Source organism: Anser brachyrhynchus (genome assembly GCF_964034855.1).
Source record: "Anser brachyrhynchus genome assembly, chromosome: 2".
Lineage (NCBI taxonomy): Eukaryota > Metazoa > Chordata > Aves > Anseriformes > Anatidae > Anser > Anser brachyrhynchus.
Window position 1 is genome coordinate 1,530,403 of NC_137695.1, and position 13,149 is coordinate 1,543,551.

Below are 13,149 nucleotides of genomic sequence, written 5' to 3' on the forward strand. Positions count from 1 at the left end.
CAGTAAAGCAGAGGTTTAAGTAGCTAAACCCTTCAATTTGCTTTATTAAAAGAATGCTTTTTAAAAATGATACACGTGCACACTAACGTTTTGTGTGTTAATATTTTAGAACGTGGGTTTTCTCCTGGCCTTTGAATCAGCAAAACCAAATGGGGCATTGCAGGATAGCTGAGGCTGGAGGGAGCCCTGGAGATTGTCTCCATAGCATTACATGTGATTACAGAATATAGTATTTCGAAAGAGGCCAATCAAAGCCTTTTATCCTTTTAATTTAAACCTTATAACTTGTACTATGTGGTGAGAAGTCTTCTAGCTGTAAAATTTAGGACTGACTTTTCTGGAAGTCGGCTTCTTTACTTGTTTGACGAAATAAAGGGTTTTTAGTCCTGCCGCTGTGTGCAGGTCCGTGGATGCACACATCTACGTTGTAAGTACAGCTGGCTTGTGTGCCCTCAGGAGAAGAAGAATAAGTTAAATATCCTGGGATGTCTTTCTGAGAATCATCTTACGTGATCAGAAAGCCCTCGCCTCCTGCTCCAAACAAACCAGGTGTCCTTGATAACCCGTGTGCCTTCCTGTCGTTGTCCAAAAGCAGTCCGTATGTCCAGTTTCTAAAGAAGAAACTACTTTTCCCCCAGTGACAGTTGATAAAGATTGAGGATTAATTTCCCTCCCCCAGCACTATCTCAGCTGTATTTCAATGACCTGTCTTCCATAGGAAGAAGAACAAATCTCACCGGGATATTAAGCGGATGCTGTGTGAATGCCCTCCTCTCTCCAAGGAGGAACGAGCTCAGGGGGAGGTCGCTTGTGGAGAAGACTGTCTCAATCGCCTGCTCATGATCGAGTGGTAAGTCCTGCTTCTTGAGTGGCCACTGTTGTACATGGGATGACTTGGGAGCCCCTGAAAGAATTTAAACCTTTTTGGCCATTGGCAGCAAGCTGTCTTTGCGTTCCCATTTCCACTGGCTGGTGTGGATTGAGCTTCAGAGGCCACATATCAGCATTCAGATCTGACCTTAGATCTTCTAAGCCAGTGCCTTCCTCAGTAACCTCCTGCTAAAACCGACTGCAGAGGCCTGGAGTCCTCTGCTCGTGAGGTTTAATTCTGCTCTGTCGTAAGCGTGGTTGAAGGGAGAGAGTTAGAAATGCAGATGCAGCTCTGTGTGAGCCTAGCGATCTGCTTTCACTTCTCCTTTGGCAACCCTGCTCTCCCCAGAGCCTTACCAGCCTTCTGCTCTTGTCTCCTCTCCCCTCCTGGAAGAGCTTGGGAGACCAAGGAACCATTGCTCCGTGTGAGCAGGAGGCAGGGGCTAGGTGCATGTGGCTGGGATTTCAATAGTCACGGCAAGGGGTTGACACCCCTGGCATGTGGATCGTTACCAGCTGGGGTGGAAGGAAAGGAATTACCTGGCAGAAGCCCTGCCCTTTGTTTTTAATTCAGCCCAGGCAGCAGATGTAGGGAAGGGGGAGATCTCGGGGGAAGAACCCATAAAAATGTGGAGAGAATTGGCCACTTCAGCCCATTTTGATTATACGACGTGCAAGTGCAGTAGCATTTGGATTGAAACTGTTTTTATCTTCTTTCCAGAAATAAATTGTCTGCATTTGCATGTTGACAGTCAGATGGTTATGCTTTTTATAGCAAAACACATTTGAAAGTTTTACACTGAATTTATTATGGTTACTTGGTATCTCTTCCCCATCTGAGCTGTTTCTGTTACCGCCGTCGTCCTGCTGGGAATTGATTTGTTCCATTTCCTTCCCTTAGTTCTTCCAGGTGCCCAAATGGCGACTACTGTTCCAACAGGCGCTTCCAGAAGAAACAGCATGCAGATGTTGAAGTGATCCTCACTGAGAAGAAAGGTTGGGGGCTCAGAGCTGCCAAAGATCTCCCATCGTAAGACTTTGCTCTTCGAATGACGTAGCTGTGCTATTTTACTCCCTCGCGAATGGAAAATAACGTGCTTGCAGTTTCTTAGCCTCACCGCTGTTAGGAGACGTGCTGAGTTTCTTCCAGTTTTATATGCTGTCCTTGCTCTCTGTCATGTGTTCCTGTCTGTTACCTGCACGTACGTACCCCAGTTGAGTATTAGATCACCCGCTCGGGTTTTACCCTCTTCCACCAACCTGTTCTCAGTAGGCTTTCTGGCAGACTTGCCTCTAGCTTCCTCTTGTGTTTAATCTGTGTTCCCTTCTCTCCCTGTTTGGCTCCGTCCCGTCGCTTCAGAGGAGTGTGCTCTCTGTTCGTGTCTGGTTTTTTTCTCTTCCCACCTCTGTGAAGCTTTTCCTCTTCTTGAGTCTTCCTGCTCGTGGCTGGACTGTACAGAGAACCCGTGGGGCTCCTTCGTCCCCCTGTCGTTAGTCAACTGCTGGGCTGCTGAGTGCTAGTTCTACATCAGCGGTGCTTGCAGATCCAAGTCTGGTTTTGATTTGCCTCTGTTTATCTAAACTCAGATATTTCTTGCGTTTCTTGCACCTGGATCGGTGCCTTGGTGCACAAAGGAGCCGGCTGCACCTGAACGCAGGTGTTGGGCTGCGCTTGAACCCGTCGGCCTCCTCCTGGGTTGGCAGCAGGATGGGTGCCAGTGCTGTTGGAATTACAGGCCTGGTCCGAAACCGGTGCTCTCCGAAAGGGAGCGTGATGGGAAGGAAGCGTAGTGCCTGGTGCGTTCTGCTGCTGAGGCGCAGCGTGTGCAGGTCTGGGACAGGAATGCCCTCTCACCAGGGAGGATGGACCAAGGAGTTGCTGTGAGCCTCCTGCCAGCAAAGTTGGTGCGTTCTCATAATCGCTGTAATAAAAAGAGCTTTAAGTCTGCTTGAGAGAAGAAATAGGACTGTGTGTGTTCAAAGAGCTGCTTGGGGCTGACGCACAAAGGTGCAGCAGGGAGGAGCGGGACAAACAGGAGGCAAATATGGGGGATTATTGGGAGTGCGGAGGCTTTGCCACGGGAGAGCGGCTGCTTAAGGCGTGGTGAGCTGCTGTGCTCTTACAGGCTATGGGACATCTGGATGGATTTTTTCCCCCAGGTTCAGACAGCATCATTTGTCGTGCGTGTCATCCGAGCCTGGGTCCCCTCTCGGATCCTTACAGGGCATGCAGAAGTCAGCTGTGAAGCTCTGCAGATGAACAACAAAAGGCTTTGTAGGATAAATTGGTGGCGTGTCTCGCTGTGAGGAAGCAGCGCTGTGCACTGGGAGTTTCACCAGGCGCTGCGATTTACATTTCAAAAGGCTGTGGGATGGGCACGGGGTGTCTGTTCAGTCTCAAGCCCGCGAGAGACTGTGAGCTTGAAGACTGTCTGCCTAGAATTTAATCGTGCAAAGATTTTCTGTAACTCAGGGTATTTTAGTGAGTTTCCGTGGAAACTGATTTTTTGCCTCTGTAGAAGACAAAGATTTCTGCTGAGGAATCCAGCAGTGGATTCTGACACTCCTAAGAACTCTGTAGGCCTTACAGCAGTTTCTTTTAGTGCTACATCAAACACACGAGGCTAATTCAGAGGGGAGGAGGTTTTGACTGCTTTAGAGGAATGCCACGTTATCTAAGATGCACTGGAAACAATTCAGTGTATGCAGGTATATTTAACCCAGAGAGCCTTCAAGCTGGCTTTAGGTAAAGGACAACTGGGTTAAGTCGCTTTTAAAAGAAGCGATTGCTCTCTGTTACGGGTCTGTTGCACGGGAACTGTACCAAAGGGGGTGAGAATCGTGTTTTCTGGCTTCTGATCGCCCAGCTTTGCCAGATACGTGGGCAGTACTAGTGCTCTGACCTCGCTGCAGAACAAAACTTAACCTGTGTAAGAGCGGAGTCCTGTTTTTTCAAAAATAACGTGTGTGTAGGGCTTCTGTGAAGCAGCAGTGATGGCGACTGAGGTGTTGGTGCTGCTGCCCCATACGGACACATCGGGCCCAGTTTTACTCAAAGTTTTTAGGAAACCTTCTGGAAGCCCGGGGTCTGCAGGTTGTCTCGCAGATGTGGCGGCGGCGAACCCGAGCAAGCATCACGTCCGTGCGGTGTGCCGGGCTCGATGACATCGAGAGACACGGGAAGGAAATAACCACGTGAAAACAACCACGTGAAGGCCGCGTTGAGGAAGAGAAGAAATAAATCAACTGAAACGAGAGCAGCAAGAGGATCTGCTGCAGTTGGCTCGTGTTCGTCAAGGGACTTGGATGCAGTTCTTCGCCACTCGGTGCAGAGATCTAAGCCTGCTGCTGGCTGGAATCTTTCTTTTGTTTCTGCGTGTTCTGTTCTGAAAATCTGGCACTGGAGAGAGATGTGCTGACTGGCACAATGTTGCTGCAGCGCCAAAGCTCGTCCTGGGAGAAGACAGCCTTCTCCTGGAGGTCATCCCAGCAGCAGGCAGACTTGGACGGCCACAAATCCAACGAGGGGTGGAGAGGTGGACACCAGGAGGAGACCGGTCCCACCTGGGGGGGCTGTTCAGAGATTTCCAGCTCAGCTCTCCTGTGCCAGAACTGCCTCTTTCGGTGGAGAACCATTTTTCTGGTGAACAGGGAGATGGGGGAAGATGGACGTAATTTATAAACAAGGGCTGGGAGGGAAGGGCTGCGACGCCACCGTGGTTCTGTGCAGAAGGTCCCTTCCCACCCAAGCCATTCTCTGATCTTCCAGGCCAGGAAGGAAATAGGAAAGACACAAGGGAAGAGGTGACAGGTTCAGGCTGATACTAAGCAAGGAGACCTGGGACAGGTATTGGGAAAAGCTGCCTAACAGTTTGTTGCAGTAGACTGGAGCATGCCCGTGGAAGTGTCAAGGAGTGCGGTGGGTGAGGTTTGAGCTGGCCCTCTGCTGTGTCCGGGGTAGCCGGTGGTTCTCCTGCACCTCTGCTTCAAGACTCACCTTTCCTAAGGCTAAAAGGGCTTTTTATTGACCCCTCGTTTCACTCGCCACATCAGCAAGGTGCAGGCAGGCTTTCCATCTCAATTTAGGAAGCCCATCTGCCAGCACGTTCTGGGAACCCTCCTCGTTTTCCTCTTCGCATGGCTCACGAAGTCTTGTTCTGTTAGAGAGTAAGTTCCGCTTGAAGGGAAGCTTTGTTCTCGCATCTCGGCCGTTTGCTGTGGTATTCCTACCCTACCGCAGCCGTGTGATGGTGTCAGAAATAAGTTAATCTGAAGCGCCTGAGACGAAAGCTGGTAGAGTGCTGTGCCGTGTGGTACAATTGTAGCTCTAACAAACGGATGGGCGAGTTGTGTTCCGAGAGCTCGTCTCAGTGGCGGTTGTTTTCTGCTGATTGCTCGCGGCTGAGCTGAGCGACGCTTCTCCCTCTTGTGCTTTGCAGGAACACCTTTGTGCTGGAGTACTGCGGGGAGGTGCTGGATCACAAAGAATTCAAGGCGCGTGTGAAGGAGTATGCCCGCAACAAGAACATTCACTACTACTTCATGGCCCTAAAAAACGACGAGGTGAGTGGTGAACCCACCAAAACACTGCCTGGTTTTGGCTTAACCCTGCCTGCCTACAGCCCTGGCTCAGTGTGAGCACAGTGTGTGCGCAGAGCGATGCTCTGAGGCTGCTGCAGGTGTTTTCTTAGGGGAAGGACGCTTGGACTGTCTTACTGCCCGTTTTTTAATCCGTTGCTCAATCTCAGCCTGGTTTAAGAGAAGTTTTTTAGCTTAACTGTATTCCAGGGTCCTTAAAATAGGCGGCGTGGAAGAGGAGAAACTGTCCTGGTGTCGGTGGGAAGGGATGGAGTTAGGGGCCCACCCCTTCCACATGAGCAAACCCTTTTGGGAGAACCCACGCCTGTGTCCCAGCTCTGGGAGATGCTCGGAGCTGAACTCAGTGTTCTTTTTCCAACGTAAACCACTCCAGAAAACCCAAGAAACCAAGTTTCCTTACTCCCCCAGTTCACAGAAGTACGCTAAACTGGGCCGCTTTTAGCCGGTGGAGTCCCTACATGCAGAATTACTGTCATTGAAATATTTATATACCAGAAGTTCTTAATTATTTATCTTTGCTTCGGCTTATCAGCTATTTTAGACCCACGGAGCTGTGGAGCTGCAATGCAGGGAGCTGCAGCGCCGCTTACCTTGGGCGGTGGGCCCTGGCCTGCTGCGAGCGAGGTGTATAAATAGAAATTTAATACCCCATTCTGCTTGTCTCTCCTCTGAAGATTTTTTTTTGGGTCTTGGTAGCTTTACAGTAAAGGAGCTAAAAATACTCCCAAGTGCTTTTTTCTTTTCCCTCCGTGTAAGCGATTTCGGTAGCTGCCCTGGGATTGGTACGTGATCGCAAGGGAGCACAGGGGAGGATTTTGCCCAGTTAGGGCGCAGTGATCCACAAGGCCATCTTCCCATTAAAATACAATCTGCGTGGCAAAGATGTTCGGCGTCACCAGCCCAGATACTCACTGTGCCGTGTATCAGAGGGTCAGAAACCGATATTAAAAATTTAGGATCCCAACCGCGCTGAATAGCTCTGTATTAATTTGTAAGGAAAACTAAGAACCACGTATCGGTTGCAAAGTGTTCTTTTGGGGGGGGGGCTTTTATTGTCCCCGTAAAATCCATTCTCTCCAAATCAAATGGTGTTGATAGCTGAAGGAGGAAAGGATGTGCAGTGATTGCGTTCTCCTTCAGCCTGCTGTGCACAAATATGCTGTGTTCCCTGGTACACAGCTCAGTGTCTCTGCCTAGTGCACGGGGAGGAGAGGCAGTTCTGCTATATTTGTTGTTTCTTTCCTTTTTAGATAATAGATGCTACCCAGAAAGGAAACTGCTCCCGTTTTATGAACCACAGCTGTGAACCAAACTGTGAGACACAAAAGGTAAACTGCTGGTTCGAAGCTGCTGCTGCTGCCTTCTCAACTTCACTGGCCTGCGACTTGGCAAGCTCAGAGTGACAAGCATTTCTCCTTTATCTTTGTGTCTTCCTTTTTTGTGTGTTGTTGTAGCAGCTCATTAGTCAAATGTAAACCTTTGAAATGGGCAAGTGCCGCTGATTCACTTAGCAGATTTAAAATTTGTCACTGGTGCTTTGTGAAGGATTAGTCTTGCTAATTTAATGCAAGAAAGAAGTCAAGCCCGGCTTTTGCAATAATCGCTGTCATCTTGTTTTCTCCTTGCCGTAGTGGACTGTGAATGGGCAGCTCAGAGTTGGATTTTTCACCACCAAGCTCGTCCCATCGGGTTCTGAGCTGACGTTTGACTACCAGTTCCAGAGATACGGGTAGGTCTCCTCTCTCTTCGCTTAAGCTGCTGCAAGTGGGTTTTGTGAGTGTTGATGCAATGAAGAAATCCTGCTACAGAACTGTTTGAAAGCCTCATCTAGCAGAGCGGTTGTAAATGAACTGGAATTCAACCGTATAAAAAATTACCTGGATAAAGTTTCATCCATTACAAACAGAAGAGATTGAAAGAGGAATTTACTGTTATATTTAATACGTCTTTTCCAGTATCACTTTATTGGCTTTTTCTTACACTTCATACCATCTCTCTCCAGTGGAAACTTCCTAGATAATTATCTGACTGTTTCTTTCCTCTGTCTATTAATTGCCCAAGCTCTAGGCTTTGCCATGCTCTTAAATAATGTCTCTTCTTTCTTCCCTGCCCATTACTGTTTTACAACTTTGCAAAGCTTGCAGGGGCTGTAAAAGCCTAGCAGATAGCACATTCCCTCTTCCTGCCTGGCTGCGGAGGTGCACGGCTGCAGGCTGCAGCTTGGGCTTTGCTCCCTTCTCTGCACTTGAGCTGAATGTTTTCTGTTACTGCTCGTCCAGGTGAAATATTTCCCTCCCTTTAAAGTGATTAGCACAAAATAGCATCTGACAGTCGTGGAAGAACCCCCAATTATGAGATTAATTGTGGATCCATTTTATAATCCCTAGGCATCTTTACTGAATATGGCAGTTTAATGAGTGCCTCTTGCTTTTCTTTCTGGATCCTGCTTGCTGCAACAGCACGGCTCTTCCTGTAAGCAGAGGCTCAGAAATGCATTTTTAGTTGTATTATACATTGATTCATGCTAAAATGTCAGATGCTGTCATGTAGTTCTCTGTTCCAAGCATTAATCAGGCACGGAGGTTTTAAGACGAGGCAGTATCTGGCCTGTTAGCTCATTAGAGCCCCTAGGTGGGATTCGTCAGCCTGAACTTGCACGTCAAAAAGTTAGTGCCTTGTACCCAGGCAGGTCTCCACGGAGCTCTGTTGGTAGTGGCAGGACCCAGGTCTCTCTGGAGGCTCGTTGTCCCGTCCTAAGGTAGGCGGGCGAGTGGGTCAGCCCAATCTCTAAAGCTGGCAAAGTCACTCAGCACGCAGTCTGTACAGCCATAATTTTATTTCTGTCTGTTTTCATTTGGCATAGCCCAAACCACGAGGGTTTGGTGGTCCGGTGCTGCTAGGGGCCTCCCTGCTGGTGAATCGTTTTGCTGCGTTGCCTCACTTGGTGTTTCATGTACCGGAGTTCAGTCCATCTGGTCTCTGTCTCCTGGGAGCTTTTTTAGCTCTGATCTTGTTCGTCCCCTTCCTGATCTCAGCTTCTGCTTCACGTGAGACCCTGCAGTTCAGCCGCTCCATTTCTTACCGTTGGTACTGCAGAGCCAACTTCCTCCAATGGCCGTTGTGCACATTTCTAAATAACAAACAAACTAACCAAAAAAAACCTGCACACTCTCAAGCAATCTTGACGTATAGTTTAAGATTTATGGCATGTCAAGCAGAAAATACAGAGGCTTTGTAAAAATATTGTCTGAAGACAAAGCAACTTAAATCTCTTGTGCTGTCCATTGCTGTAAATCTCTGCAAAAAAAGTCTTCCACCTGAATCTTTCTACTTCCACGAACCCTCAGCCCGTTCTTTATTTTGTTTTGAGCAATAAAATGCAAGCCTTTTTCCTAAGGAACGTGTGATTTCGGTTGATTGCAAAATATGGTAGGAGGTTCACAGACCCAGCGCCCCCACCTTTACCTTTCTGGTTCTTGGTTCTTGACCTCGGAAGGGCCTGGAACTGTACCAGCCTTTGGTTTCTTGTGGAAATAACAGGATCACAGCAGCTGTTTGAGAATTGAGGGGTTTGTTTGAATTTTTAGTGGCCAGAATGAAAAGCCTTGCCGTGCAGAAAGTCTCTGTCCCTTTCTTCTGAATGCAGCTGGTGAAATACCACATTTGCTGCCCTGTCCTTGTGGTCTGGGCAGCCTTGCTTTGCAGCAGCATTGCTGGGAGACTCCAAGACAGAACAAACCATCCGAGAGAACGGGGATGTGATGGCTTTCCGTATTTTCTTGTAGCTGCTTAGCTTGTATTTGAAAAACAATGGAGGGAAAAGAGAAGGAGAAGTGACTGGGCAGTGCGGTAATGGCCTTTTCTCATCGCAGTAGCGGGATGCACTTACTCCTAAGATAAAACAACTGACTGTAAATGCCATCGATTTCGTTATTTAACTGGTGTGTTGCTTCTGCCCATGAACAGCAAAGAAGCTCAGAAATGCTTCTGCGGCTCGGCCAACTGCCGGGGTTACCTGGGGGGAGAGAACAGGGTCAGCATCCGAGCTGCAGGAGGGAAGATGAAAAAGGAACGCTCCCGGAAGAAGGATTCGGTGAGTGTCATTCTCTGCGTGTGCGTTTTTTGTTCGTTTTGTTTTGTTTTTCCCTTAAGAGGAGCAGCAACAGAGGGTTGACTGAGGGCATGATGCTCTCTTCCTGAGTCTTCGGGTCACTGTTATAGTAGAGCCTTCCTCTAGGGTTCGTGACTCACAACAACCTCAAGGCTCAGTCTTCTTCGTGAATGTGTTTGTATCATTTTATTTCACATGGGGCACGTAGAACACTTGTGTTTTCTTGGTGCTTTAGTTAAATGTGCCTTTCCTTGCTCTAGAAAGGGACTTTTGCAGTCTTGAGTGCATCCAGTGCTGTCGACACCGTATGCTTCTGGTTTCAGGAAGAGCGTGCTAAATTCTACGTGGGTTTTAGAATTTGTTGGGTTGCGTGATTTTTTAAATTCCAGTGAACGACAAACGACACTGGCTTCACTGTGTAGGACGTTACCTGCAATTTGACAGCTAAAATGGTGCAGATGTTTGCCATCCACGGGTTAGGATGTGGAATTCGAACCTCTAATTGCTTTGGCCTAGAGGCAAGTCAGCGTCGAGGAACTTGCATGGACGTGCATTGTGTTTGCTTTGCCTTCAGATTCAGCTGTGCTTGCAGATGTATGTGAATGAAATTAAGTACGCTAAATCCAGACTTTTTAAAGCCTTTTTATAGCTCCTCATGCATGTAATCCTCTTCAAGTGGTTACATGAGCCTTCTCCACATTGAATTGCAGCGATGGATTTGTGTGGTAGGTGGAGGAAAGTTTGCAGAAAAGTGGTCAAAAGGAGTTCTTCCCGAGTGCAAAGCGCTGCAAAGAAATAACTTGCACTCTTCTTACTCTCTGCTAGATGGAATTTTCCTGTGCTTTAAGAAACAGAGCCTTATTCCTACAAATAACGTTACGTCTTTTTTTTGGAGGTGCTGCCTTTGAAAAGGCCAGCTTCGTTTTCATTTACTGTATCTGAGAGTCAGGAAGGCAAGAAATAAGTCATTTTTAAGCGGGTTTAAAATGCGAATTGGTGCCACCGAGCAGTAAGCGAATTGCGGAGGTTGATATTTCAGTGTCTGCGCGGAGAGGAATGTGCCTCTGGTTGTAAAGGATATAAATAAGAGCTAGGAATTCGGAGAAGTAAATCTCTCTGCAATTAAAACGACGATAATCTTCTCGTGCACATCTGTTTTCCTACATGAAAAGGTAAATTTCCAACCAGAAATATTCTGGGGGCATCCGCCTGGAATTTCCCCTGCAGAGCATTCTGCACGTGGCGTAGATGTGTACGTCTCGAACGCTGGCGGGAACAGTGCAGTTCTGTGTGGCAGTTGAGGCCTAAACAGCGTGGAATGAGAACCATAATGCAGCAGATAAATGAAACCCAACCAAATTGCGGCAAATTAAAGCCAGACTTCGCCCTTTCGCTATGTGAGCAGTGGTCAGGAGGGGCTCGTGCTGGCTCTTGAAGCCAGGGGATGAATTCTCCTTAGCGTCGTGTAGGTAGGGTGGCGCTTTGTGCGCCTGGCCTGGTCGGAGAATTAATTGCCTCGTCGTTTTCTTCCTCCTGGCAGGTGGACGGGGAGCTGGAAGCGCTGCTGGAGAACGGAGAGGGCCTCTCGGATAAGAACCAAGTTCTCAGCTTATCCCGGCTGATGGTGCGCATTGAAACGCTGGAGCAGAAGCTCACCTGCCTCAAACTCATACAGGTGGGCAGCTCCCAGCTGAAAGGGGAGGGGATCGCTGGTTGAAGGGTGTCCTTTTAGAGCTCCTTAGAGGAAGAGGGGGAAATAGGGAGGAAAATGGTGTCTGAGTTGTGCCAGCACGCTAAGAGGGAGCTTGAGCGGTTCTGCTTGGTTTGTAGGTGGTGTGTGGTGCAGCCCTTGCCTTGTGCTTGGTGGAACTGGTGTGCCTGGGTCATGAAAAGCCCATTTCTAGACGCAAATGACGTTACAGCTGTCTTATCTCTGAGATTACCTCTGAGTCTGCACGTTGCTTGCAGCCCGATTTCTGTGCAATGCCTCGTGAAGCTTTATTCTGTAGAACGAGCTGTTCACCAGGCGGTGGTTATAAACATTCAGCTGCATGTGTTACCGCTCCGAAAACGGCAGTTGTGTCCCCTTGCATTACATTCGACGCGTGCTGGTCTTGGCAGGTGCCTCGCTCTGGCTCTCTGCTTCATGCTTTTTCGGCAGCAATGAGCTTGACAAGTAACACATGCCCGGTGCAGCGGTTAGCCATCGCAGCATGTGGAAACGGAATTATTTTTGCCTGTGTGTCGCTGACCCTTCCCGTGGCCTCTCTGTAACTTTGGCCCATCCAGAACACGCACTCGCAGTCGTGCCTGAAGTCCTTCCTGGAGTGCCATGGCCTGTCCCTCCTCTGGATTTGGATGACGGAGCTGGGCGACGGGCGGGGGAGCACCGCCAACAACCTGAAGCTGCAGCTGGAGGTCAGTACTGCCCTCAGGCCTGAGGCTTTCCTAGCCGCTCTGCTAATTGGTTTTGGTTTATTTTTGTCTTAGTTGGTTGTTTATTGAGAGACACATTGTGTACCAAGCGTTCGTGAAAACAAACTGCCGGTATCCGTGCAGCTACAGTCTAAAACTTCTGCTTTAAGGGAGAGTCTAAATACATGGAAAGAATTTGCCTCTGTGGTTTTCCTTAGATTTCTGAGTTGGTGACATGAGCCAGACTTACACAGCAGCGGCACTGATCTTTATTTCTTCCATACTGCACTACAGAGGGAATTTGAGGTATTGCTTTGACGGGCCGAAGTGGAACTTTAAGATTTCTGTTTTCTGTATGCGCTTCAGCATCGCACGCGAAAACCATCTGGGAGTTCCTTCGTTAAAGACGCTTCTTGCCAGCGCTTTGCTGGGCGTTTCGGAGAGGCGCACCCTGCCCCGAATCCAGCCGGAAAGCAGAGACTGCCCGAGCCTCGGGGCTGAGGGTGCCTGTCCTGCTCCTGACTCCCCCTTTGTTTTCCAGAAGTGGCGACACGGATGGATGGCAGCCTGACAGCCTGCTCCCTTAGCTCCGCGCCGGTTTCCTCTTTCAGCTTTTGTGAACGGGTCGCGTCGCGCTCATCTCGCCCTGGCCCCAGGAGGGATGGTGTCTGACACCCCCGTAACCCGGTGACTTTTTGAAAGATGGCGTGGAAGAAGGCAGCCCGGCCGCTGGCAGTCATGGACTTCTCCTCTTAGCTTCTCTAACTTCACTGACTCACAGGTTTTGATGAGGACATAGCAGAAGTGTCCAGCACCGTGGGCTTAGATGTCCAGCACTGGGTTTAGATGCTCCCTCCACGATGCAGACGCTTGCGCGGTTCTGCCCGTAAATACCTGGAGAACTTTTGTGCTGTTGAGTTAGGGGTCTGTGGGTGCACCAGGACTGAGTTGAGCGTGGCATCTCTTGCAGGAACCACTCCTGCACTGAGCTTTCCCTTCCATGACTACAGCATTGTCTTCTTTAGGGCAGACAGAGCCCCGCATATGTTGTAGTTACTGCTCTGAGGGATGAGGCAGTGTCTTTGGCCTCCAGCTTTGGCTGCATAAATCAGTGCTCAGGTTAGAATTTGGTTTTCCCCTGCTGTGTCTGGAGT

General features: G+C 48.9%; 1 protein-coding gene across 3 annotated transcripts in view; it reads left to right on the forward strand.

Moving 5' to 3' along the window:
- SETD2 (SET domain containing 2, histone lysine methyltransferase) overlaps window positions 1-13,149 on the forward strand; it is a 63,905-nt gene that overhangs the window by 19,877 nt on the left and 30,879 nt on the right. For all 3 annotated transcript variants that reach the window (XR_013947902.1, XM_080583658.1, XM_080583657.1), the window contains 8 exons: window positions 719-850; window positions 1,772-1,900; window positions 5,310-5,433; window positions 6,720-6,797; window positions 7,101-7,198; window positions 9,436-9,562; window positions 11,121-11,255; window positions 11,870-11,998. Coding sequence is in view for 2 of the 3 variants with exons in the window: in XM_080583658.1 (XP_080439784.1) it covers window positions 719-850; window positions 1,772-1,900; window positions 5,310-5,433; window positions 6,720-6,797; window positions 7,101-7,198; window positions 9,436-9,562; window positions 11,121-11,255; window positions 11,870-11,998 (952 nt within the window). In the remaining variant the exon portion in view is untranslated. The remainder of the gene's footprint in view (window positions 1-718; window positions 851-1,771; window positions 1,901-5,309; window positions 5,434-6,719; window positions 6,798-7,100; window positions 7,199-9,435; window positions 9,563-11,120; window positions 11,256-11,869; window positions 11,999-13,149) is intronic.